This window comes from Muntiacus reevesi, chromosome 18, assembly GCF_963930625.1.
Source record: "Muntiacus reevesi chromosome 18, mMunRee1.1, whole genome shotgun sequence".
NCBI classification, from domain to species: Eukaryota; Metazoa; Chordata; class Mammalia; order Artiodactyla; family Cervidae; genus Muntiacus; species Muntiacus reevesi.
In genome coordinates this window covers 7,470,951-7,496,764 of record NC_089266.1, presented here as the reverse complement: position 1 = coordinate 7,496,764, position 25,814 = coordinate 7,470,951, and the positions used below count along the sequence as shown (strand labels likewise).

General features: G+C 58.1%; 3 protein-coding genes across 9 annotated transcripts; 1 reads left to right on the top strand and 2 right to left on the bottom strand.

Annotated features, from left to right (window-relative positions):
- The first annotated feature begins 166 nt into the window (after window positions 1–166).
- Window positions 167–19,345, top strand: EXOC7 (exocyst complex component 7). 7 transcript variants are annotated; one of them, XR_010659630.1, is made up of 21 exons: window positions 167–291; window positions 476–541; window positions 1,679–1,863; window positions 2,054–2,159; window positions 4,169–4,391; window positions 6,628–6,795; window positions 9,622–9,714; window positions 10,612–10,680; window positions 11,661–11,806; window positions 12,056–12,208; window positions 12,436–12,534; window positions 12,892–12,954; window positions 13,205–13,271; window positions 14,764–14,829; window positions 15,124–15,244; window positions 15,443–15,538; window positions 16,318–16,381; window positions 16,601–16,642; window positions 16,750–16,883; window positions 17,131–17,292; window positions 18,138–19,345. XR_010659630.1 is itself a non-coding variant. In XM_065909049.1 (20 exons), the coding sequence occupies exons 1-20, from the start codon at window positions 232–234 to the stop codon at window positions 17,231–17,233; spliced, it is 2,124 nt and encodes a 707-aa protein (XP_065765121.1). In that variant the 5' UTR covers window positions 167–231; the 3' UTR covers window positions 17,234–19,345. The 7 variants fall into 7 exon arrangements, 4 of the variants coding, with proteins under 4 accessions (XP_065765121.1, XP_065765123.1, XP_065765122.1 ...); XR_010659629.1 differs by having other exon boundaries at window positions 17,406–19,345; XR_010659628.1 differs by having other exon boundaries at window positions 17,131–17,541.
- Window positions 18,232–21,719, bottom strand: ZACN (zinc activated ion channel). Its single transcript, XM_065909053.1, has 9 exons — window positions 21,626–21,719; window positions 21,423–21,547; window positions 21,227–21,271; window positions 20,977–21,083; window positions 20,564–20,733; window positions 19,656–19,780; window positions 19,336–19,543; window positions 19,070–19,234; window positions 18,232–18,450 (listed from the first exon to the last, which is right to left on the bottom strand). The coding sequence occupies exons 1-9, from the start codon at window positions 21,717–21,719 to the stop codon at window positions 18,260–18,262; spliced, it is 1,230 nt and encodes a 409-aa protein (XP_065765125.1). The 3' UTR covers window positions 18,232–18,259.
- A 1,292-nt stretch (window positions 21,720–23,011) lies between these two features.
- GALR2 (galanin receptor 2) lies at window positions 23,012–25,460 on the bottom strand. Its single transcript, XM_065908484.1, has 3 exons — window positions 25,093–25,460; window positions 23,185–23,790; window positions 23,012–23,102 (listed from the first exon to the last, which is right to left on the bottom strand). Exons 1-3 carry the CDS (start codon window positions 25,458–25,460, stop codon window positions 23,012–23,014), a joined length of 1,065 nt encoding a protein of 354 aa, XP_065764556.1.
- Between the last annotated feature and the right edge of the window lie 354 nt (window positions 25,461–25,814).

Genomic DNA, 25,814 nt, shown 5'->3' with positions numbered 1-25,814 from the left:
AAGATGAAACCCAGCCGCAACTCCCCGACACACCCAAGATGGCCACCTGTCGGGTCCCCCGTCCCTGAGTTCCACAAGGGCGCACTTCCGCCTGCCACTCCCAACATGGCGGCAAGCGCGACCCGGGGAGGGGCCACGGGCGGAAGTGGGTGTGACAGGGACGGGAGCCGAGAGGGCCCTCCGAAGGGAGACGCTGGGCTGTGGGAGCCACACGCAGGGAGGGTCGAAGTCATGATCCCCCCGCAGGAGGCGTCCGCTCGGCGGCGGGAGATCGAGGACAAGCTGAAACAGGTCGGGCTGGGGAGGTGGGGGAGGAGGTGAGGGAAGGGGCCGAGATCCGGGCCGGGCGCCTACTCAGGGAGGTAGCAGGAGTGGAAGGGGGCCGGGTACCAGGAAATCGGGTCGGGGCGAGCCTGTGGAGCCGGGATGCGGTGGTCTCTAGCTTCTGGTGATGTCCTCCCCTCCCTCCCCGCAGGAGGAGGAGACGCTGTCCTTCATCCGAGACAGCCTGGAGAAGAGCGACCAGCTCACCAAGAACATGGTGAGTAACCCCTCAGCTGGGAGGGCCTCCAGACGCTGGAGCGAGAACCCTGCGACCCAGTGGTTTTGGCACCTAAAGCCTGAGGGTTCTGGTCTGGGTGGTGATGGGTGGTAACGTCTGGGTTTCTCTAGCAATAATGTTACACTTCTCTTACACTCTTCCCCTCGCCCGCCCCTTCGCTGAGGATGCTGCAGCCCCCCGCTGGCCTGGACTTTTTGCTTTCTGCCCAAGTTCTCCATTCTAATCTCTCTCCTTCCGCAAACATTTAGTGAGACTTACTTAAGTGGGCTGGGTGCTGTCCATGCGTCACCCTCAATTCAAGTGTGGGTATCACCGGTGGGGTTACCACTTCAGAGATTACTGAGGGCAGGAGACTCAGCTGTCACTCTGGGGAGCTGGAGGGGTAAAATGAGCCAGAAATCAAACAGATGTGGAATCTAGTCCTCGCCCCTCCACTTATTTGTGTGTGGCTCCTGACAGGTAACTCTGAGCCTCAGTTACCTCCTCTGCTAAAATAGACGATGCCAATCTCCATTGTAGCTGTGAAGGTCATGGAAGCTAATGCATGGAAATGCCTCTTGCACAGTATCTGGTATACAATAGGTACTCAATAAATATGAACTTCCTTTTCTATTCCTAAAAGAGACTGGAAAACCCAAACTGAGTAGTAGATAGAAATGTGGGTATATATTCAGTAACGCAGTCGTTAAGTGCTAGTCCGTCCTTAATGAGATTTAGCCTTAGAGGGGGTTTGAAGGTACCAGGAATGCATTTGAGGCTACTCTGTATGAAACTAGTTCCTGTTTAGTCTAGGAGCATCAGAGAGAACAGAAATTGAAATCTGGCTTTAAGGGGTGGAAGGGAAGCTATCCTGAGGTGATTTTCTAAGGAGTTAATGTAATGCTTGCCTTACCTTCAAATCAAACTTCAGCCAATTTATTTGGGCCACTTCTGATTTACCAAGATGTGGTAGATCCTGGGGATACAGTGGGGAATAGGTATACCTTGTCCTTCTCCTCTTGGAGCCTACTGTCTAGAAAACCAGAGAAAAGGTAGCAAATGCTGAAGACCTGGCAGGTGACAGAAGCAGTGCTGGGACAACCCTGAGGCCTGAGAGCACGGGGCTTCCCCTTGCAGGTGTCTATCCTGTCATCCTTTGAGAGTCGCCTTATGAAGCTGGAGAACTCCATCATCCCTGTGCACAAACAGACAGAGAACCTGCAGCGGCTGCAGGAGAATGTCGAGAAGACCCTGTCCTGTCTGGACCACGTCATCAGCTACTATCACGTGGCCAGTGACACTGAGAAGATCATCAGGGAGGGGTGAGCTTGGGCCAGAAGGTCACATTCCTAATGCCTCTTGGACCAGTGGGCTTTGGAAGAGGGGGCAGAATATATATGAGCCTGGAGTCCCCTGTGTTAATTCTGTTCTCCCATTTCCAAATACAATTCCCTTAGTCCTTCCTCTTCATCTTCCATCTGCCTGGGCTAATATGGCTCTTCTCCTTTCCAGGCCCACAGGTAGGCTAGAGGAGTACCTGGGAAGCATGGCCAAGATTCAGAAGGCTGTGGAGTATTTCCAGGACAATAGCCCAGACAGTCCAGAGCTCAACAAAGTGGTAAGGGGCCAGCAGAGTGATGTGTGAGGCTGGGAGACACCAATCCCTGCCTGGGTCTCATGAGTGACACTGAACCAGCTGAAAGATAATATAGTAGAATAAACAGAAGTATATAGTACTATGCACATACTACAGACATTAAAATCTCTGTTTCAGGAATTACAGGTATACATGTTGATTGCATTTTAATAATTTAACTAAATTATAAGTTGTTGTTTAGTTGCTGAGTTGTGTCTGACTCTCTTGCAACCCCATGGACTGTAGCCTGCCAGGCTCCTCTGTCCATGGGATTTCCCACGCAAGACTACTGGAGTGGGTTGCCATTTCCTTCTCCAGGGGATCTTCTCAACCCAGAGATCTCCTGCATAGGCAGGCAGGTTCTTTAATACTGAGCCACCAGAGAACACACATTACAAGTTACCTATGAAATATAAATTTAACATTTGATTTTTTATAAATGCATGGGTTTTTTTTTTATTGTAGTGAAAAATACATAATATAAAACTTACCATTTTTAACCATCTTTAAGGGAACAGTTCAGTGACGCTCATGTTGTTGTATAACCATTACCACCTGGCTACACGGAAGACTGACAGGATCAGTCCATTGTCATGCCAGTAACCCAGAGGGGACACGCCAGTATAACCAGTACACTGCAGCCCATCAGTAGGCAGCCTGGACTCAGAGATTGGAATGTCAGGGGTTGGAGAACTTTGTTCTTGAGGGTCTCTACCAAGTTCAGATCACAGAGTGATGAGCTCTGTGCTAGAACTTGGGCGTGGGAGTGGGCTAGAGAAGGAGAAGACAAAAAATCTATAACTCCAGGTTTACCCTAGAGGACTTACTTTTCAAGTAAACAGAAACACTCCAACTCCTCTATTTTTAATGCATCTTTATTGAGATATAGTCCACATACCAACAAAATTTTACCCATCTAAAGGATAAAATTTAGTAGTTTTAGTAATCAGTAATTTAGTAGTTTTAATAATCACCGAGTCATGCAACATCCCTGGAATAAATTTCATAGCATATTCATCCCCTGTAAAAAGAAACATATTGGCAGTCACTCTTCTTCCCTCACCCCTGCCATTCACGCTGCCACTAGTACTCACTCATCTGTTTTCTTTGTACATTTGTGTATTCTGGACTTCTGTAAATGGAATCACACAGTATGTGACCTTTTGAATCTAGCTTCTCTCAAATAGCCTATTTACAAGGTTCATCTGTGTGGTAACATGTGTCAGCACTTCATTCCGCTGTGGGGCAGAATAGTATTGCATTCTATGGATCTACCACAGTTTGTTTGTCCAGCCATCACTTGATGATCACTCCACTTTTTGGTGGTTATGAACAGAGTTGCTGTGAACACTTGTGTACATACTTTTGTGTTGGCGTGTTTTTGATTCTCTTATCTGCTCTGAATACCGGTCACTTATCAGATACATGATTTGCAAATATTTCCTCTCATTCTATGGATTGTCTTTTCACTTTTTTGGGGATGGGGGGGCAGTGCTCACAGCATGGCATGCGGGATCTCAATTCCCTGGCCAGGGATTGAACCCTCGCCTCCCTCAGTGGAAGTACGGAGTCTTAAGCCTTGGACAGTCTGGGAAGACCCCTCTTTTCGCTTTTTTGATGGCATCATTTTCAGCACAAAAGTTTTTGACATCCAATTTAACTGTGTTTTTTTTCTTTTGCAAACGCTTTTCTAACAAGAACACAAATTAATGGTGGAATGAGAAAATAATCAGCTGATGTCTGTAAGCACCTACTTCTTGTAAAACTCCGGGTTTCACCTGCAAGCATACATTTTAAGAGAACACAAGGGAAAGAAATAATCAGGGAAGGCACCTGAGCGTTTCTTCTCTGGGAAAAAGGAAGTGAAGGTGGAGGAGGCCCAAGCTCCAGAAGCAGGAAGGGAAAGGAAGGGTATGGGGAGGCAAGGGCCGGCTGAGTGCTGGAGCGGCTGAGGACCCTCATCTTTCCCTCCTTGCCTGCCTTCCCCACAGAAGCTGCTGTTTGAGCGGGGGAAGGAGTCGCTGGAGTCCGAGTTCCGCAGCCTGATGACCCGGCACAGCAAGGTGGTGTCCCCAGTGCTCATCCTGGATCTGATCGGTGGTGAGGAGGACCTGGAGCTCCAGGAGGAGGTGCCCCTGGAGCACCTGCCCGAGAGCGTGCTGCACGACGTGGTCCGCATCTCCCGCTGGCTGGTGGAGTACGGCCGCAACCAAGGTGAGGCGGTCCGGGCGCTGGCGGCAGGCCAGAGGGAGTGGGCCTTGGTTTAATCCATTTGCATGTCTTTGATAAGGAGTTTAGTAGGAAGCAACATGAGCCGTAAATCCCTAGTGTATGTGTCAAATTGTGAATCTAGCAAATCTAAGCATTTCTTTATATACCTTCCTTTCCTGTTTCTTTCCTTTTTTTTTATTTTTTAATTCGATTAATTATACAAATTTCAATTGGCACAGAAAGGTTTAGGTGAAAAACAGAAGTTCACCCGCCCACTTCCCTGATGCCTACAGCATAACCCAAAGATGAGTACTGTTAAGGTTATTTACACCCTTCCAAAAAAAACCTTTGTTTGCATGTGAGAGAGAGAGTAAATATGTGGCTGTCTCCCCCTCATTCCCAGGTGGAAGAAAGCATGCTAAACACTCTCCGAAAATTGTTTTCTGGTTTTTGTTTTTAACTTAGTGACATGCCTTGAGACCATTCCATATCAGTACATGTATATCTGCTTCATTCTGTTTGACAGCTGTGTAATATTCTGTGGTGTGTTGGTCCCATCATTTCTTTGGCCTGTCACAGGATTTTTTAAAAAAAACTCCTGAGTTAAAACAAACAAACAAACAAAACTCCTGAGTTAAGCAAAAATTTAGAAAAACTGATGAAAATTCAGCTTTAAGCTCCGTAGTCCTCCACATTCTTCTTCCCTTTGGTAGTGTGTACACGTACCAAGCTGTCAGTGTGTGCCTTATCCCTGTCCCCCTCCTTCTCGAGGACTGGGTCTCAGGGCTGCCTGTACCAGCCACACAGGCTTGTCTGTGGCTCACAAACTGCACTCTGGGAGCCGAGGGGTTGGCGGGAGCGATCCAGGGGCTCCCTTGGGATAAGGGCGGCCAGTGGATGCCTCCAGACCCCTCTGCCTCCTTCAGCCAGCGCCTCTGTGCTTTGGTCCATTTTTCATGCTGGTGACACCTTGGTTCGGAGCTGCTGAAATGTACCATGGCATCTGTATCTTTTTTCCTCACTCATTTGAACTTTGTTTATTTTCTAATTTTCCAGTGTTGATAAAGTGCCAGAGTGAACATGCTTGTACTGCTTGCTCTTCTTATTTAGGAAGTTCTTTGGGTTATTTTCTCAAAGGTGCAGTTATCAGGTAGAGCTGTCTGAACAGATCTGTAACCTTGCCATTTTACGTTCCTGTCCGGGGAGATAGGGCCAGTGGACTGACCGGTGGACAATCCTCCAGCTATTTGTTCTTCCTTAACTTCATTTATCTTAGCTATTTGACTGGGCTATCATGATCCTCTAGTTTTTTAAAATTTTCACTTCATTCACAGCTAAAGAATGATCTGTTTTTTTCATTTACTGACATTTATTGTCTCTTTACTGCCTATACATTGCTCATATCCTTTGCATGCTCAGTCGCTGAAGTCGTGTACGACTCTTTGCAACCCCATGGACTTTACCTCACCAGGCTCCTCTGTCCATGGGATTATCTAGGCAGGAATACTGGAGTAGGCTGCCATTTCCATCTCCAGGGAGAAGGACTTCCTGACTCAGGGATCAAACCCCGGTCTCCCACATTACAGGAAGATCCTTTACTGACTGAGCTACCAGGGAAGCCCAAGAATACTGGAGTAGCCTATCCCTTCTCCAGGGGATCTTCCCGACCCAGAAATCACATCCTTTGACCTCTTATGAAGTTGAAGCTGGGTGTTAAGTTTGTATTTTTTTAATCTAAAAAAAATTTAACCAGGAATTCCCTGGCAGTCCGGTGTGTTAGGACTCCGCTTTCACTTCTGGGGGCCTGGGTTCAATCCCTGGTCTGGGAACTAAGATCCCATAAGCCTTGAGGTGTTGCCAAAAATGAACAAATAAAATAAAAAAACCTTACTTTCAAAGGGAACTCTCTGGCAGTCCAGTGGTTAGGATCCTGCTTCCACTGCAGGGAGCATGGATTCCATCCTTGGTCGGGGAACCAAGAACCACATGCTGTGTGGCACAGCAAAAAAAAAACAACAGAAAACAAAACTCACAGCTAACTGTTGGTTCTGTTGGGGGATAGTTTCCCTCATAAGACTTTGCCTGATTTGGGACGAAGACGCATTGGGGGCTGCTAGGAAGAGGTTCGCAGGTAACAATAGCAGGTACCCACTGCTGCCCTGAGGAGCTGTGTCCGGAGGGGAGAGGGAGGCTCCTGGACCAGGGTCAGGGACCTCATCTGTCGCCCATCTCCCCTCAGATTTCATGAACGTCTACTACCAGATCCGCTCCAGCCAGCTGGACCGCTCCATCAAAGGCCTGAAGGAGCATTTCCGGAAGAGCAGTTCTTCCTCTGGGGTCCCCTACTCCCCCGCCATCCCCAACAAGAGGAAAGACACACCCACCAAGAAGCCAGTCAAGCGGCCAGGTGAGCCCCCACCTGGCCCACCTCAGAGCCATCCAGAGGGCCACATGGGACCTGGGGTGAGCCGTGTCGGCCCCTCTAGAGCTTGTCCTCACAGTACCCCTGACTGTAGGTACACGGGACAGAAAGCAGGTGTCTGCCCACCCAGCAAGGCCTGGTCCAGTGAGCTCCTTTCTCGTGAGTCTGGCTGCTGCCTAAGTGTCCTTGGAGTGGAGGGTCACAGGCCTGGAGAGGTGGGCTGATGGGCGTGCAGGGGCAGCCACTGGCTGGGAGCCCTGGGCCTCCCTCCGTCATCTTGTGGAAAGGCCAGGCCTGCCGCCACCACCAAAACCGTGGAATGGGCCAGGGGCAGGCACGGCGGCCTTCACCTTCCAGGAAGCCCAGACTGCTTAACGTGACACGTAGTTAAAAAGTGGAGAGGGGAGAGTGTACTCTTTCACAGTCCATCCATCCAGAAAAAAAAAAAATCCCAGGCCATCCTCGCAGAAGGACACAATCGGGCTTTTGGGTTCCGCTCGAAGCTCATGTCCAGCCGTGGGGAGTCGGGGGAGGGTCGCTGAGGTGCGAGAGGCCTGGGCTGCGGGTGTCCTGGGCGAACAGCTCACTGTCTGGCCTTATCCCGGCATCGTGTGCCCCGGAGTCTGTGCTCTAGGTCAACAGTGTCCCCGGGTGTCGTCTTCCGCTTGGCAAGCCTGGCTGTGTCTAGCTGCTGAGAGGTGTTGCCCTTGAGAGCCTGGGGTCTTCCGGGGTGAGGGACCGCTGCAGACCCCAGGGAGAGAGAGAGCACCAGTGAGGCCGGGGTCTGCTCCCGCCTCAGCCCACCCAGTCCGGCTGCTGTTGCCGGCACATGCCCCGAGGCACCGGTGGGACCATCCTTCGTGACAGCGCTTTCCTTCCCTGCCCCTCAGAGCAGAGTTGCCTGTTCACGGTTGCCCTGAAAACCCGCTCCTCCTCAGGCCTTTGTTCAGGGTTTGGAGATGCGGCAGAGCAGAGGCTGCCCGCAGGCAGGGCACCAGTGGGCAGGGCATGAGGGAAGCCGGGGGCCCTTCCACTGCAGCGTGGATGTCCTGACTGCCCCCCAGGAGAACCGACTGCAAACGGGGACTCTGCTAACGCTGCCTGCGTGGCCGCAGCCGCCCGCCACACGGGCCTGTCCGTCTCTCTGCCTCGGCTCAGTGAGGCTGTGGGGCTCCTCGGGCCTCGGCAGGCCTGCGCTCTCCTCCCACCCCCTTCTCCGACGGGCACCCCAGGACCCGGACTGCATCCAGGAGCACCGCTGGCCCTGTCGGGGAACTCCTGCCGGACCTAAAACAGCCTTGGCCTCGAGCCTCTCGAGAGGACGGCCATAGCTGTGAGGGTGCCTCTGGTTTCTGTGGGGTTTCAAGAGTTGTCAGGAGCTGGGGGTGGGGGGGGCTCAGAACTGATGTCGGAAACTAGGGAGGCAGCCCCCTGGGACGTGATTCCCAGCTCTTGAGGAGCGAAGCTGGGAGGCGCAGTGGGTAATGAGATACCGACCTCAGCATTGTCCGAGGTTACTTGGGCACCTGATGGGCTTGGCGGCTGCCAGATCAATGTCCCCAGCCTACATCCACACAGACGTGCTGGCGAGGCTCCTGAAGGCTGCGTAGGCCCATCTGCTCCCACTCGGCTGTGGGGCAGGAAACCGATTGGCTCATTAGTGGGGCCGCTCGCTGCAGACGGAGAACGCGGCGAGACAGATGCTGAACCGGAGCCTCAGACTCGTGTGTTAGTAGGCAATTGTGGTTGGTGCACACAGAGAGAAATGTCCCGCCTCCGCCAGCCTTTTGGGGAGCTGCCAGGACCCAAGCAGCCTCACTGTGTTCAGAGATGCCGGGGTGGGGGGGCATCCAGGAGTCCCCAGGGGAGAGGGACCCGAGTTACCCTCACGGGTGCCTCCCCTGCCCCCAGCTTTGTTAACGAGGCAGCCGCACACATCTGTTTTGAATGCTGTTTTATTTCCCTGCACGTGTTCTGCCCTGAGCTGTCTCGCTCCCGTACAGGTAGCTGACCCGAGAGGCTGTGGGCACCGCAACGTTGTTTTCATTGTTCTCACGTGTGATACTAACTGTTGGTTTTTTCCCCCCATGCCAAGAGCATGCCCCCTTTCCTGCGGCCCTCCCCCTCCAGCTCTCTGTGTGGTGGCCTCTGTTAACTTCTCCTTGGCTTTTGAGTCATTCCCAAGAGCTCTGATGGTTCGGGTCCCTCCCCTGGTGTGTGGGCCACTCTGCCTTTGGATCTCCAAGCCTCCCACTGCTGTCCCTGGAAACCCAGTCCCATTTCACCACCTCCTGGGCTTCCTGCTTCTGGTGGGCTACTGTTTGGCCGCTTCTGGCACTGAGCATGCCCGGAGAACTCGGCCTGCCCTCTGGAGAGGAACCGAAGGCCTCGAGGTGTCCCCAGGATCTCCCTTTCTGGGCTCGAGAGCTCCATGACTTGCTCCTCTGTCCCAGGGCCTATAATCTAAGCCACTCAGTACTGTTTTTCTTTTTTTTTAATTTTTGGCTTCTCCTGGTGGATCTTTGCCCATTTCATCTCCTTCACCCGCTGCACTTCCTCAAATGAACGCAGACCCAGAACCATGAGGGTCACTGGCAGACCCAGGAGCTCCCCTGGGGGAACAAAACGTCTCCTCTGGCAGGGCCTCTGGCGGTCCCGGGAGGGGCCCGCTGGGAGCGATGGCCACTGGGTGTGCTCACTGCTGGGGGTGGGCGCGGGCCTGGGGGAAGGGGCCGGTGGAGGGCTGCTGCTGTTTTCTCTTGCTCATTTCCTAGGTCTTCTTGTCTCCTCTCTGTGTGGCTCTGGTGACAGGGACGATCCGTAAGGCTCAGAACCTTCTGAAACAATATTCCCAGCATGGTCTAGATGGGAAAAAGGGGGGCTCTAACCTCATTCCTCTGGAAGGTAATCACCCCGTGTTCCTCTCCAGTTCCCTCCTCCTCTACTGTGTGTCCACTCCCGTGGCAGGGCAGAGCCTCCACCCGCCCCCCGAGGGCCTCTGGCGCAAGCCTGAGAGGGGCGGGGGCCAGGAGGGTAACTGAGGTCCCTGGGGCCGCCGACCCCCGCTGACTGGCTCAGGGGCTGCCTTTGTGGTCTCGGCCCAGTCCTGTCTGGCTGACGGCTCTGCCCCACCCCTGGAGCCTTCCCGCCCTCTCCCCATCCTGTCTCTGTCTTTCTTGTCTGCTGTATGAACTCTGAGACAGAAAGTTCTCTGTCACGGGCAGCCCTTTCACGCTCAGACCAGCAGTGGCAAGACCAAGCCAGCTGCCTTCAGAAAGGGGACCATGTGCTGTGGGAGATGGGCAGCCTATGTCCCCCCTGTCTCCTATCAGAGTGGGGACAGCCCTGCCCTGGTGGACCAGGTCCGCCTTCAAAAGAATGACCGTGGGGGACAAAAGGAGCCTGTCCCCATTCATTGGGCAGTGACATTTCTCTAACTGGACCTCTCCCCAAATACAGTGAGACACAGCTCCTGGGGCTGAGCATCAGACCTTTTGCAGCTGCTGGAAACTCCAGAAACCCTCTGTGGTCCTCACAGCTTTCTCAGCCTCCGGGTTTGGGGAAACTGGCTCCCAAGGGTGGTCCAGGCACTGCAAGTCAGGCTTGAAATGGCTGTTCCCGAGGTGGTCTGAGGCAGAGGAGGGGCTCAGAGCCCTCTCCAGTACCCCCCCACTACACCCCATCTCATATCCCCCCGTGGAGTTTGAGGGCTTCTTCTCAGCAACTCCCCCCCCAACCCGAGAGGCAGCCGCCCCGCCCCTGGATAAACGCTGCTTGTGTTTGCGGCCGACGTCTCGCTAGGTCACGAGCATGATTTCCGAGTTAAGCACCTGTCCGAGGCCCTGAACGACAAGGCCGGGCCGTTGGCCGGTGAGTACCGCAGCCCAGCCCGCGGGCCGCCGCCGCCGCACTCCCGGCCACCCCCTGGAGGGCCCGCTCCCGCTGCCCAGCCGGCCTCCGCTCCGAGGACGAGCCAGGCCTACTCGCCTCTCTCTGTCTCCCCGGTCTCTCCCTTTCTCGGGCACTAAATCTCCCTGCCTCTCTCCAGACGGGAGTGCAGGCTGGGCTCTCGGGTCCTGGGCCGAGGGCAGAAGCTGCAGGCGGCCCCCTTGGAGGGTAGCGAGCACCCGCACCTGACTCCAGCAGCAGCTCCAAGGCTCTGACCCCCTCAGATGCTACCCCTTGGCACGTAGCATCCGGTCGCCCGCAGACACCACTGCCCCAGCCTCCAGTACCGTGGAGAGACCCCCCGCTCCTCCAGGGGCAGCTGACGACCAAGCAGCCATCCCTCTGGGGCTCACGTGGCCTGCTCTCCAACTTTGATTCCATGTCAGCTGGCCTCAGAGACCAGGGCCCACCGCCTTTTCATACATTCCAGAAGGCCTGGCCAGGCCGGTGTCTGCCTTCAGAGGCCCAGCATCTTCTGAGATGGCGCCCGCCTCCTTGGGGTGGACGTTGCCACTTGCCCATCCCTGGGTATCATCTCCCCAGGACAGTTCAGAATCCCCCGTTCTGGGGTCAGACGTGGCTTCTCATGGGAAGTCGACTGAAGGGTCTTCTTGTCCTTGAATCCATCTCCCCCACACCTCCTGTACCTGACACTCTGGGACGGTAATACTGCCCACAGCAGAGCGGAAAATGAAGCTCAGACAAAGGCTGGACTCAGCCCCTGTTTTTCCCCCTCCAACCCTGGTGGCTCTGCTGGAGTCCTCTCAGCTTTCTGCCAGCAGTCTTTCCATCTGCTGCCAGTCTGGCTGCAGCCAAGGAGCTGGAGAGATTCGCGGCCCGCACCCCAGCAGGGAGAGGGGCTACCCCAAACCAGTAGCTCAGGGGCCCTACTGTCCCCCCAGGGAGAGACGACATGCTGGACGTGGAAACCGATGCCTACATTCACTGCGTCAGTGCCTTTGTTAAGCTGGCCCAGAGCGAGTACCAGCTGCTGACGGACGTCATCCCTGAGCACCATCAGAAAAAGACCTTCGACTCATTGATACAGGTCTGGCCCCACCCCGCCCTGACCAGACGCCCCAAGTGAGAGCTATCCCTGCAGAAGCTTGAGTCTGGGCCAGGTTCATAGCCCTTAACTCCAACCACTGCCTCCACCCCGATCCTGGGGCCTCTGAACTGGGTGGTGTGTCCTGATTGGAGGTACACTCCCCCCAACACCCTTCCAGGCGCCCTCACCGGCCGTGGGAGCCGGCTGGCTGCCCCTCCCCTGAGCCCTGCCCCTGCCCCCCTCTCTCAGGACGCTCTGGACGGGCTCATGCTTGAAGGCGAGAACATTGTGGTGGCTGCCCGCAAGGCCATCATCCGACACGACTTCTCAGCTGTGCTCACCGTCTTCCCCATTCTGCGGCACCTCAAGCAGACCAAGCCTGAGTTTGACCAGGTGCTCCAGGTACGTGGGGGCAGGGGAACCCTTGGGGACGCCAGCCAGCAGGGCCTCCCGGAAGAACCGCATTCTTGGCCTCAGCCTTTGCTCAGAGGGGGAGCAGCGGCAGCTTCCCCGGAGCCCTGGGTGGGTGGAGGTGCTCTCGGGGGAGTGGGAAGAGACAGTCCCCAGGGCGGGGGCTGGGAAGGCTCAGGGCTCTGGAACCCTGTGCAGCCACGTGGGTACATCCACAGGGCACGGCTGCCAGCACCAAGAACAAGCTGCCCAGCCTCATCACCTCCATGGAGACCGTGGGAGCCAAAGCGCTGGAGGACTTCGCCGACAACATCAAGGTGCCCTTCCTCTGTTCACGCCACCCAGGCCGCCTGGCGGGGCTGTGGGCAGGGCCACTGGGGACCGGGCTCAGGAACTGCTTCTGAGAGCAGGCCTCCAAGCGGGGCGGGCCTGCCCTGCAGGGAAGCCGGCCGGCCGTGCTGCCAGTCGCCTGTCAGTACCCATGGGCCTCCCTTTCTTTCCCAGGGGCTCCAGAGGCCCCACCGGAGGCATCAAGCTCCTGTAGGTCCCGTCTTGTTAGCTTTTGTGCCCGTTGGGGTGTCTTGACACCTGTCTGCCAGGAGGTGGCGCTGTGGGCCCACAAGCTGGGGCCTGCTTGGGAGCTGTTTCAGGGACTCAGGCTGTCTCTCCCACAGAACGACCCAGACAAGGAATACAACATGCCCAAGGATGGCACCGTGCACGAGCTCACGAGCAACGTAGGTGCTGCCGGGGGCTCCTGGGGTGCGGACGGCAGGTGGGCTGGGAGGTGCTGCGTGCCCCTGCAGACAGGGCCTTTGCCCAGAGGCCAGACCCACAGGGTGAAGCAGGAAGCTTGCTGACACCCGTTTCACCAGGCAGACACCTGCCCTCACCTGTCCTGGAACGGTCAGGGGATGCACCGTGGGGGCTGATCCAGCCTTTGGGTCCTGCCCTTGACCTACTTGGCCCCGCTTTCTCCCCACGCAGGCCATCCTCTTCCTGCAGCAGCTCCTGGACTTCCAGGAGACAGCGGGTGCCATGCTGGCCTCCCAAGGTACTTGACACCTCCCAGCGGGGGCCCCCCCACCCCATTCCTCCCTTCGGGCTGGAGACTTGGGGTCAGCCCCCCAGGGGGGCAGTGGCCCTCTTTGGAAGAGGAGATTCCCCTCGCCCTGGGGGGTGGAAAGGAGATGTGACCTGTGGCGGGACCCACCCCCCCAAGCCTCTTGGGCCATCAGACCCAGCATCAGGAGAGCGGGGGTCTGACCACCTGCCCTGGCCTCCGTCCCCTCCCGGCTCCCTCTGCTGTCCTTGCCCTGGAGCGCAGAACCCACTTGTCTGAAGGTGTCTTTCCTGCCCCGCTGTCCCCTCCTTCTGCATTTCCCCACCTCCTCTTGTGTTGCCTGTCCTCCTACCTGGTCTCACATGGCTGAGCCTTTGAGAGGGTTTGGCTGGCCTCTCAGGGCCAGCCTGGTATCTTCTGTGATGGGGTTGGGAAGTCAGCACGTGGGGAGGCGCGCGCTGAGACCAGCCCTGGGCCTTCCCGTACCCCGCATCCGGGGGGCAGCCTCTGGCCTGTCGTTCTCCCGATGTCCACTTTCCAGTGTGTCCCTGGCCTGCAGGGGTCCAGCCTGGGCTGTCCTGCTGTCTGTGTCCCGGCGTTGAGGGGCGTGGGCTGCTTGGCTCGGGTGTGGTGGCCGTCTCTAACCTGTTTTGCACTTTGCATCTTTCTCCCTCCTTTGTCTCCCCCCTTCCCCTCTGTGCGCACTGCCTCTCACTGCGTAGTTCTTGGGGACACATACAATATTCCTTTAGACCCCCGAGGTAAGCAGCAGGGCTCGGCAGCCCCATCCTCCCCCTCTGAAGCCCCGTGGGTGAGGTTCCCTGGGGACAGAGGCCCCTGGACAGGCTCAGGGCCCCAGTCGGAGCGGGGTCAGAGGGGCACGGGTTCCTTCAGGGTGCTCCTGACCCTCTCAGCTCCCTGACCCCCAGTTTCTGTCTCTGGGCTTCTGCAGACAGCATCCTGCTGTGCCCAGCACCCTGACTACACCCTTTGGGCTGGTCCAGCATCTCCCTGTCCCCTTCCTCCACTCCCCACCTCCTTGGCCGCCTGCTCTCTGTGGGCAGGACACCTCTGGTCTGGTAGAGGATGTTATGGGCAGTAGGGGAGAAGGAGGAGAGGCATTCAGGAGCCTATTCTAAAACTCTACTGCTAACAAATTGGATACGTGGGCCTTGTAGGTACCATCCAGCATGGGTCGGGGACAGGGGCTGTCCCACGCCCATCCTGCCCGTCTTTCTGGGGGTCAGCTCATTAACCCCACCACCCAAGACCATGGAGGGGCCTCCCTGGATTCCAGGAAGAGTCCTGGGAAGCTCTCCCCTCGGTTGGAAGGGAGCCCCGTAGCTCAGGATATACATAGCTCTGTCCGAGGAAGCCTCGGGCCCCTCCCAGGGTTTCCCCAGCTGCTCCCCGGGCCGAAGGGAGGCCAGAGAGGGTCTTGGCGGCTGCCACCACTGCGGTAACAGGACTTCTCCTCTCACAGAGACCAGTTCCTCCGCCACCAGCTACAGCTCCGAGTTCAGCAAGCGTCTTTTGAGCACCTACATCTGTGAGTGCTCCCCACCGGCCAGTAGCCCCGGCGCCCGGCCTCCCTGCCTCTTCCCTCCCTTCTCCTCTGTGTGTGCTCCTGCTAGTCCTGGTCCTGCTCCTAAGGGCCCCCCACCCCGCCCCGACCTTTAGAATTGCAACCTAGCCTCTGGTTGGGGGGCTGTGGGTGCTGGGCCAAGGGCTCCCAAGCCTGGCAGAGTCTTGGGTCCGGGAGGGACAAGGCTCGACGAGTGGGAGTTGGTTTGCGGATCAGACTGCCGTGGTTGGGTAGGTGACCACGTCCTTCCCTGTGCAGGTAAAGTGCTGGGCAACCTGCAGTTGAACCTGCTGAGCAAGTCCAAGGTGTATGAGGACCCAGCTCTGAGCGCCATCTTCCTGCACAACAACTACAACTACATCCTCAAGGCCCTGGAGAAGTAAGTGGCCACGGGGGCTGCTCTGCGGCTCTCACCCGCCTCTGCCCGGCCTCCTGGGGATGGCCGTGCCCCCTGGTGTCCCGGTGGGGAGGGCACCCCTTTACTCTTGGTGGGCCCAAGACCCAGGGAGGTGGGAGGCAGGCCCTGCCAGCAGCCTGTTGGACCTCCTCTCTCCTCTCCCCACTGCTCCCACCCCAGGTCCGAGCTGATCCAGCTGGTGGCTGTGACCCAGAAGACTGCTGAACGCTCCTACCGGGAGCACATAGAGCAACAGATCCAGACCTACCAGCGCAGGTGGGGAACCCCCCCCACCCCCGACCCCCGACCTGTGTACCCACCACTCACGTTCCTTCCCAGAGCCTGGGGACGCTGGGCCCGGTCAGAGTGGCATCAATGATAGGGAACTGCTGCCCCACGGACCCCAATCCTCTGCTTTTTAATCACATTTGTGGGGGGGGAAGCCCCCTCCCACTCCCTACTCCTTGGTGGGGAGGGGCACTTTGCCAGCCTGTTGAAGGGTCGTCTGCCAAGGGTGATGGCTCAGAATGGTTGACTGTCAGAGATGTGGGTAACATCTTGGCCAAGCAAAGAGCAAGGTCGCAAGGGCCCTTGGACCTGGCTGAGCCTCGCTCTCCAGGGCTGTCTCTGGTCCTCTCCTGTTTCCTAGTTTGTGTGTCTCTCTCCCTTTGGGTGTTTCTTCCCTGTGACTGTATCTCCTTCTTCCTTCCTGTTTATCTGTTCTCTGTGCCTCCTTTGTCATCTGCTTCTCCATCTTAATTAGCCATGATACTGACGTGAAGTGCAGTTGGTAGTGCTTGATCAATTTATTGAGTGCTCTGTTTCCTGTCCTTAATTTTAAAAGCAAGCAGCTTGAACATTTTTATTCCCAAGGTGGGGAAAAAAAAATCTCAGCTGTGTTCTGCTTAGTTTTGACCTGGACTGATCCCTGCCCTCACCACCTACCCCAATAGATCGAGAGATTTTTTAAAAAACAAAACCATCCAGCCCCAGGAAAGGGAGCAGCGCCTGAGGCTGTCCATTTTCTGCCCTGTGCTTCCCTCCCTGCCTGGCAGTTGGTTAAAGGTGACTGACTACATTGCCGAGAAGAATCTACCTGTGGTCCAACCTGGAGTCAAGGTGGGCTGAAGGCCTGGGTGGGGATGGGGAGGGATGGCTAGTGCTTTGTGTTGTCTCTCTGGGAAAAAAAATAAACAGCCAGGATGAGAAAGCAAGGATGCCTGTGGCCCCGAGGGCAGAAGGGAAGGAGGCTGGGTGTGGGTGTCGGGGGAAGGAGCCAGGGGCAGGGCGCCTCTGCTCTGAGCTCCGCTTTGTCTGCCATCTCCCCTGGCCCCACAGCTCCGGGACAAGGAGCGGCAGATGATCAAGGAGCGTTTTAAGGTAAGTCAGGATCTTCTCCCTTCCGTCGATTGATGCCGCTCCCGTAGCAACATAGACCCAAACATTTGTCTCTGGGTCACTGCTATTTCCCCCTGTTTGGTGGCCAGGGTTTCAACGATGGCCTTGAGGAGTTGTGCAAGATCCAGAAGGCCTGGGCGATTCCCGACACGGAGCAGAGGGACAAAATCCGCCAAGCCCAGAAGAGCATCGTTAAGGAGACCTACGGGGCCTTTCTAAGCAGGTGAGCTCTCCATCTCTGCCTTCCCAGCCCCACGCGCCCCCTCTGCCCCAACCGGACCTCTGGGCTCTTTTCCTTGAGAAAACATGGAGAGAGGGTGGTGGGTTCGGGTGGCAGACCCAGCGCCCATGGCTTTGGTGTGGGGCCAGACCAAAACATGACTGAGGGGCACCCCGTTAGGAGGGCCTTAGGCTGAGGCAGAGCTGGGGAGGGGCTCGTCCTGCCCCCGCTGACCTCAGCGCCTGGGCAGGTATGGCAGCGTTCCCTTCACCAAGAACCCAGAGAAGTACATCAAGTACCGCGTGGAGCAGGTGGGGGACATGATCGATCGCCTCTTTGACACATCGGCCTGAGCTGCCACTGCCCCTGCCTGGCTCTGCCAGAGCACCTGTGTCACTGGACAGATAAACAGGTGTGGACTTGCCTCGGGCCGGGTGAGTGTGGCGTCCTTTGCGACAGGGGCCTTTCTCTGCCACCCGGCCAGGGGCCCCGCCCCCAAGTCCTGGTCTGCCCTTCCTCTTGCAGCCCCCATTCCCTACCCAGGCAGCGCTCTTCCCAGAACTTTGGGTTCCTTCACACCTTGGGGTTCATGACCCTGACCACAGCCTGCAGCAGCCATGGGATGCCTTCAAGACAAAAAGGACAGAGAAGGGAGCCGGAGGTCTGTGCCCACAGCTGCCTCGCGGGACGGGAGGGGCAGGGCTGCTGAGTAGCCCTGCCTCGGCCAGCTCGGGACTGGGGTGGAGAACGCCCTTCAGCCCAGGCCTGAGGGTCGGGTTCAGAGGAGCAGGCCACACCACAGCCCCAGGCCCTGCAGAAAAGCAAGGGGGTTGGCCTGCTCTCAGACTCAGTGCAGAAAATGCCTGCCCCATCCCCACAGTCCTGCCGCCTGGGGGGTTCTGCCCCCGAGGTGAGTCCCGGTGTCTGGAGTAGAAGTGCTCTCCCTGCCCTCTGAGCACTTGGCCGGAATTCACAGAAGGGGTCCTGACCATCCCGGGCCTGTCTCTGGGGCTCCAGTGCTCCTGGCCCGGGGCCAAGCAGCAGCTGTTGCAGGAGCAGTTAGGTGGTGTGTGGGGACGGGGTGACCAGCAGACAGTGGTGAGACGGTCTGGAGCAGAGCAGGGCTCGGGGACATGAGATGGGGCCCCACCTACGCCAACGAGAGTGAACAGCTGAGTGCCACGAAGCCAGACACCAGAGGCGCCCTTGCCCTGGGGTGATGTGTTTATTCCACACTCCTTGCTTATGTGCTGACAGGAAGGAGAGCTCGGGGTGGCCTGGGGTCCTCCAGGCTGAGGAAAGAGAGACCACTTCCCTCCCCCTCCAGAGGCCCCATCACAGCCCTCGCCCCCCACGTCTGCAGCCCTGGGCCCTGCCCGTTACAGCCTGGGCTGCCCGCCATGGGGTGCGTCCGCTCCAGGGGCTGGGTCCGACTTGCACGTCGCCCACATCCAGAGCGCAATGAAGATGAACTGGCTACACGCCACCCCTACCACATACACCTGGAAGAAGATGTGGTCAGCAGCCTCAGCCCAGCTCCTTCTGGACCCCTTCCCTGCTCCGGGGGCTTCTGTGTGGACAGGAAGAGTAAAAGAAGACATACTGCACGCTCTGCATGTGCACAAGGGTGGACCCCAGAGAGTGCTAGTCTGTGTCCCCCCTCATCAGAGTCACAGCTAATGAACCTTCGGGTCTGGCCCCTTCTAGATCATCGTGAGTTGAAGAAATGCCCTCTGAGACAGGCTGTGCAAGGCACAGGGTTATCCTGTGCTAAGTCACTTCAGTCGTGTCTGACTCTCTGTGACCCCACGGACTGTAGCCCACCAGGCTCCTCTGTCCATGGGATTCTCCAGGCAGGAATACTGGAGTGGGTTGCCATGCCCTCCTTCCCGACCCAGGGATGGAACTCATGTCTTATGTCTCCTGCATTGGCAGGCAGGCTCTATACCCCTAGTGCCACCTGGGAAGCCCAGGGAGTCTGAAGTCACTGGGCCTTAGGAAGGCTGATTCTGCTCCCTGCTCCACACCTGCTGCTTCCAAGCGCAGCCACAGTGGAGTCCGGTCAGCGGAGCCGGCAGAGATGGGTGCAGGAACCTCTAAAGAGCCCGGTGACCTGCAGCCCCAGTCTGCCAGTTCTGCCCCTAGGCCTGCTCCTCCACCCGCCAGGAAGGGGCCCCAGCCCTGCCCACCTTCAGGGCTAGGCCCTGGCTTTCCGTGGTCTTGCTGCTCCCCATTCAGCACTGGATTGCGGCTGTCCTCTGCCCTGAGGTTGCCCCGGGCCAGGAGCCCGGCCAATAACACAGTCTCGGTGGTGCTGACAAAGAGCAGCAGCAGCAGGACGGTGAAGTAGTAAACTGGAGAGGGGGTGGAGAAGAGAGGTCAGGAGCCAGGCCTGGCCTCGCGGGCCCCGGGACCTGAGCAGAGGCCCCGGGCCGAGCGAGGGCAGGGGCCTTACCTAGCAGGGGGTTGCAGGAGGAGGAGCTGGGCAGGGCCTGCATCATGGAGGAGTGGAAAACAAGGTAGCTCAGAAGCAGGGTCACCTTGTAGGCAATGCGCTCAGTCTGGAGGGGCAGCAGCCCCCCGCACAGGTCAGCCAACAGCAGCGCCTCCCCAGGGACCAGGAGCGTTAAGATGGCCTTTAGCGCTGTGTTCTGCAGGCGCAACTGGAAGGAAGACAGGGTGTTCCCGGGGTGGGCATAGAAGAGTGAGGTCATGGCCTCTGGCTGTGCATCCCCAACACCCCCCTCGGCCCTCGGTAGCCACCTCCCAACTCACCGTCACCTGGAAGCAGGGTACCAGCTGCTGGGATGGGATCTGGATTTTCAGATCCTGAACCATGAACTCCCTCTTGACACTCACAATCTCGTTCACCGCGTGGACCTGGAACTCCAGCTCCGTCACTGAAGTGGGAGGGGTGAGAATGGTGAACTCAGAAAGAAATACCCTGTGCCTCCATGTCTCTTGGGAGTAGGGGCAGGGATGGACTGGAGCCCGGGGATGATGGTGCCCTCTGATAGTTGCTGGGGGCAGACTTGGAAGCTGGTCTGTCCAAGGGCTTTCCAAACTGATTTTGCAATACCCCAAGTTTTCTCCAGTTAGAGGAAGGGCCATCTCAGATTCATAAAATGAATTTTCATTGTAAAAATAAACACACTGTGCACCACTTCACAGAGGGGCAGAGGACATGGTCACAGACTCACTCACCGGTATATCATCTCACACCTGAAATACTCGGATTCACGGGGTGGCAGCTGTGGTATTTCCCAGAGGGGAGGGATGGATGGGAAGGTGGGACTACGCTACCAAGATGAACATCACCTGCTGGGTTTGTGGGATATTCAGTGGGTGGCTCCACCTTCAGGATGTTTCCAAGAGGGAGGCTGCAGCAGCCTGCGACTCTGGGCTGGACACAAGTGTGCAGTTTGGCCCTGGCTGCTGGGAGCCGTTGCTTTGGGGGTGAGGAAAGAAGATGAGGGGCCCACAACCTACAGCGGGGGAGGACCGGGAGATGCGGCCGCTATTCCAGTGGGAAGTATGGAGTGAAAGAAGCGTGCACAGGTCCCCTAAACCGGGGGGTGGATGGGTGTGAACCACAGGCCCGGTCAACCTGGTCAGGCGTTAGCTGGGGGCCAGAGGCTTCCCCTCCCCTCTCCCCTCATCCCCCGGCTCCGTCCTGTCAGCACCAGTGCTGCTGAAAGCGAAGAAGCTGAGGTGGCAGTCGCTCTGGTCCCTGGGGAAGTGGAAGAGCTCAAAGTCGCAGTTGGTCTCCGTGGTGAGGGCCAGGTGGAACTCGATGCGGCCGTCCCTGTCTACTCGGGCCTGCGGGTTCTTGTCCTGCCAGTTCACCCAGAGGCTGCAGAGGGACGGGCACCCCCTCAGAAGGGGGAGGAGGGGGACCCCAGCATGTTCCCTGCTGCCATCCACTGCCCTCGGGGTTCTAGAAGGTAGGGCCCCATAGGGCCCGGGAGTCGTGCCAGTGGTCCGGTGGGGCCACCAGGAGGGGGATATTCAGTGAGAGGACCTCCCAGCTCCAGAGGAGTAATAGCAAAGGCTGTGCCTGGCCCGTGCCGGGGAAAACAACCCCCGCTTCACTTACGCCTCCCGAACAGTGAGTCTCGGCATCCAGAGCACGTCCCAGGGCAGCATGACTGTGTTCTGCTGGTGCCCAGTTGAGTTCAAGGCCAGGCGTGTGTCCAGCCAGGACTGGGGACACAAGGATGCTACTAAGGCTCCCTCTCTCCGTGTATATGTGCCCCTGGGCTTAGCAGGTTGACAAAGGCCAGTATTTCTGTGCTGGACGCACAGGGGTCTCTCCCTTCCTCAGCCCCCCCACCATGGATGCTCACCAGCCGAAGCAGCAACGTGGAGGACACTGTGTACCGGAGGATGTCCTGGGGCGGGGGGGGGGGGGGGGGGACAGTATGTCACCTCGGGGGTGGGCGCCATGTGGCAAGAAGGCAGGAGACCCGGGCGTTCACTAGGCTGATTCCTGTTCCATCTCCAGCTCAGTACTTGGAGCCCCCGGGTCCTCAGGACACTCACCACATTAAACACATTGGACACGAACACATGCACATCCACCACCAGGGGCTTGCTTCCATTGCTCAGAATCTGGATGGGATCCGGAACCTCCTGGGGCGAGTTGAGGTTGGAGAAGGATGGCCAGTCTGAAAGATGGAGGTCGAAGTCACCCTGTGCCTTGGGACCCAAATCCCAAAGCTCAAGGCCTTATGCTCTCTACCTACCAAACACTGGCGCGCTAAAGCCCTGCTGATGAGCCAAAGGCTGAGTGGTTCCCAGCCCGAGGAAGGCGAGATGGAGCAGGAGTCGCAGGGCCATCATGAGAGGCTACGTGGAGGGGCTGGATGGAGCAGCAGCACCTAGGCTACAACCTGTATTTCAGTCACTTCTCTGGGGGACTGGGCAGTCGGTTGGAGGCAGCTGTTCTGTGCAACGACCCTGGAGCCTTGGACTCGGCACACCTGCACCCCAGGTTCCGCAAACACCCAAAAACAAAGCTCAGGACCCAGCCCCGCCCAGCTTGCATCTGCCCAGGCTTCCAGGTCCCCGCTCCATTTCCACCACCTGGAACCAGTGTTCACATTCAAGACGCCAAGCAGATGAGGCAAGCATGGGGCCCCTGTCTAAACACACATCTTTCCCTGACAAGGTCCTGCCAATCTGGGCAGGTGTAGCCTGGGCTTCCATAGCAGGCACCTGCCTGGCTGAGTACCCAAACCCTTACCACAGTGCGCTGTGCCCAACCATGTGAAGATGGCACACCCTTGAGGGTTTCCCTGCCTCTCCTCAAACAACTAATTCTATGTAAACGGCCTTGGCTCAAGGACTCCAGAAGAGGGGCAAACCTGGGGACAGGTAGAGGCTAGCTTCTGACCAAAGCCCCTGGGGTATTTCTGCTTCCCGAGGGATTCTTTGGCTGCCCCAGGCCAGCAGTGCCTTAGAAACACCACTGTGCACCCGGGAGCAGGACCAATGGCTGTGGGGGTGACTTTCCTAACCTAAGGATAAACCTGCCTTGGAGACCAGGTCCCAGACAGCTGGAGGGAAGGAAACTCAAGGGCTGAAGGTGGTTAGGTTGGCGTGACTCCATAGGGCCTCAGAGAGCTGGCAACAGGTGAGGGCCTGCCACACGCCTGTACACAAACGCTAATGAGAACACACATAGTGTCCAAGTCTGTCATCAGCTGACTTGTCCAGCGCGCTCCAACAGTCAGCTTGCTTTTGTGCCGCTCACTGGCAGCTGCTGTTTCCTCGATCTATATACACCTGGCGCATCCAGATGACCACGTGCAAAGAGCCCCAGGTCATCTTAGGTCATCCCATGCTCCCCAACATCCATTAGGGATTTCTATGCGGATTTTAACTCTGCTGCCTTATGTGCAGGCCCCTCTCTTGTACTCATCCATCCAGAGCTCCCCTGGGAAGTCCCAGAGGCTTCTCACCAGGGAGCCTGGGGCCCCTGAGACAGGCAGAGATAGCGTGCCACAGCATGTGGGATGGTTTGCGCGTTTTATTAACAAATGAAATCACCTCCACAATCCCCCAACCTCTGACCCCAATCGTTCAACACCCAAGCGTACCCCCTAAGTGCCCTCAGGTCAAATTAACTGTCAAGATGCCTTTGGGGGCGTTTGGGTCCCTCCAGGACAGGTCGGGGACGGAGCTGGACGACTGGCCGCGGAGAGGCGCCGGCACAGAGGCAGAGGGCCCAGCGGCCTCGCTCACGTGCGTCAGGTCAGTGGACTCGCGCTCCAGCACGATGCCGCCGTGGGGGCCCCGGGGCGCGACGCACACGCGGCCCGAGGCTCTGCGCGGGGCGCGGCGCAGCAGGGCCGCGCAGATCTCTCGGAAACCCTTGCGGAAGTGCTTGGAGACGAGAGCGTAGACGATGGGGTTGACGCAGGAGTTAGCATAGGAGACCAAGTGCGAGAGGATACGCAGCGCGTAAGTGGTGCGCGTAAGAGGGAAGCGGCCGAACCACACGCAGAGGATCAGCGCGTGGTGAGGCATCCAGCAGAGGCAGAAGAGGGCGGCCACGATGATGATCATACGTGTCACTTTACGCTTGGCACGCCGGGCCCCCGAGCCGGCGGCCACCGGGTCGACGGCGCGCCAGAGGTAGCGTAGGGTGCGCGCGTAGGTCAGGCCGAGCACCAGGACCGGCAGCAGATAGCTGAAGACAAAGGTGCAGAGGTCCATGGCGCGGCGGCGCGGCGCGCTCCACGCCGGGTGGCACACGGTCAGGTTGGCTAACCGGGACTGGCGGTAGTAACTCAGGTACGGCCCGGAGAAGAGCAGTGAGAGCCCCCAGATGAGACCGATGGCCGCCATCGCGTTGCGAGGCGTGCGCAGCTCGCGGGAGTGCAGTGGATAGCGGATGGCCAGATACCTGCGGGTCAGGCCAGAAAGCGAGACGTCGGGTGAGCAGGCGGGATTCGCGGGAGCAGGGCCGGACCCCTCCCCCTCGAGTCCCACACTCATCGTCTGGAAAGTTCTCCAGCGCAGCCTAAGGCCGCACAGGCCCAGAGGGCGCCACAGCATCCCATCCCGGACACCCTCAGCCGCGCCCAAACGTGGGGCCGGACTCGGCAGCAGGAAAGGCTACTCATTTGTTCTTTCTGAGACTACATCACTGTCAGACTCCACCCGGGCGGGGACCCCCAATATTAAACCTGCTTCGGGGCTCTGGCAGGCTGTGATGACTCACCAGTGATGTTGCCCCCAGAGGTAGGACCCAGGCGCACTGACGCTCTAAGAGACAGCCTGGAGACGCCTCAGGCAAGGTACAGAGGGGATTTCTTGGAGAACCCGATGCTCTGTGGATCCCACTAGCGCTGTGGGATCTGACACACTTGGAACTGTGGGGGGGAGTGTCGGTGCATGGGAAATGTGGCTTCACCTCGCTGCCTGTCCAGGGAAGGAACGTGAGGATGGAGGGGGTCAGGGAGATAGCAGAGTCAGACCAGGATTCATCCCGGTGTCCTTCCAAGCTTCAGCATTCAGGGGGACCCTTGGGCCCACTCCTCTCCTGCCCTTGACTCCAGGCCTGTTGGTAGGGCGCAGAGGTGGGGTGGGGTAGGGTGGGACCAACCTAGGGCCCCTCGGGCGGGCTTGCTTGGAGTCTGGCGTGGGCCCTCACCAAGGACCCAGATTCTGCAGTCGGGGCCAGAGAAGTCTGTGCCGAGCAAACTGTGGTTTGGAGGCCAGAGAGGTGGAGATGCCTGAGCTTGATGAGAGGAGTCAGACTGCTGGCTTCAGGCACGGGGTTACAGGACGGGCCACTCTGAGCGAATCACTTCTAAGCCCAGTTTGGTCTCTGAACTGGGTACAGCAATCCCTCCTGTCCCAGCCTCCCAGGGGCCTTGACCCTCAAAAGAAACTCAGCATGGGAAAACGCCTCGTACCCGGAAACGCTATGCTTTTTCAGACAACGATGGGCTGAAAAGCTGAGGTGCTGAGTTCCTGAGGAGCCTGCAGTCCCTGAGGAGGCACCTAACAGAGACACCCCAAGGTCCCCCATTCTCCTTCCTCATTTTCCTCCGACACACCTGCTTCTCTTTCACTCCCTCCTGGGGCCCCTCCCTTCCTAGCCTTCTTTGTCTCCTCTCTGCACATCTCTCCTTGACCCTCAAGTCCAGCCCCCTTCCTCAGCCCCAGCCTGCGTGCCCGACCCCCTGGGACGCCAGCTCACCGGTCCAGGGAGACGGCGGCCAGCGTGAAGCTGCTGGCGTGCATGGTGAGGAAGATGAGGAAGTGCACCGCCTTGCAAAGCAGCGACCCAAACACCCAGCCGTCCAGGGTGTAGATGGTGGCCTGGAAGGGCACGCAGCACAGGATGAAACACAGGTCGGCCACGCCCAGATTGAGGATGAACAGGTTGGTCGTGCTGACCGCCTGGCTACCGCGAAGCAGCACGGCCAGCACCAGCGCGTTGCCTACGGTGCCCACGAGGAAGATGAGCGCAAAGAGCGTGGGCACGACGACCGCCTCAGGCTGCCCGCTGCCCCCGCCTCCCGCCTCGCTCGTGTCCTCGGTGTCCAGGCCACCCGAGCCATTCATGGTGCCGCCGGCCCCGGGGCTGCCTGGGCTCCGGCAGCCGTCTGGGTCCTGGCGAGCGCGCCGCTCCGGGGGCTCCAGCCGCCGCAGCGCCCGGCGCGACTCGGCGGAGCTGCGGGCGGAGTGAGCCTCGCTGCGGCTGGGGCAGGAGAAGGGGGTGCGCTGGAATCAGGGGGAGGAGCGAGCCGCCGAAGTGGGGGGTGATCCCGCTGGCGGCCGACCGCGCCGGGGGAAGGGCTGCCCAGGGGCCCCGGTGCGCCCTGGCCAAGGCACAGGCAGCCCACCCCGGGGTCGACGGCCGAGCGCGTTCCTGCTCCACGGCCCTCCGGCGTCGTCGGCGCGCTCCAGCCTCCGGCT

Coding starts and splice junctions, on each gene's coding strand:
- ZACN (XM_065909053.1), bottom strand. CDS start 21,719: ATGGCCCTGCGACTCCTGCTCCATCTCGCCTTCCTCGGGCTGGGAACC. Junction 21,084..21,226: donor CCACGTTGCTGCTTCGGCTG/GTGAGCATCCAT, acceptor TTGTGTCCCCAG/TCCTGGCTGGACACACGCCT. Junction 18,451..19,069: donor GCCAGGGCCTAGCCCTGAAG/GTGGGCAGGGCT, acceptor CTGTCCACACAG/AAGCCCCCGGAGCAGGGAAG.
- GALR2 (XM_065908484.1), bottom strand. CDS start 25,460: ATGAATGGCTCGGGTGGCCTGGACACCGAGGACACGAGCGAGGCGGGA. Junction 23,791..25,092: donor GCCGCCGTCTCCCTGGACCG/GTGAGCTGGCGT, acceptor CCTGACCCGCAG/GTATCTGGCCATCCGCTATC. Junction 23,103..23,184: donor TCGGGCCGCGTGTGCGTCGC/GCCCCGGGGCCC, acceptor GCTGGGCCCTCT/GCCTCTGTGCCGGCGCCTCT.
- EXOC7 (XM_065909049.1), top strand. CDS start 232: ATGATCCCCCCGCAGGAGGCGTCCGCTCGGCGGCGGGAGATCGAGGAC. Junction 6,796..9,621: donor GAAGCCAGTCAAGCGGCCAG/GTGAGCCCCCAC, acceptor CTCTGGTGACAG/GGACGATCCGTAAGGCTCAG. Junction 10,681..11,660: donor CAAGGCCGGGCCGTTGGCCG/GTGAGTACCGCA, acceptor CTGTCCCCCCAG/GGAGAGACGACATGCTGGAC.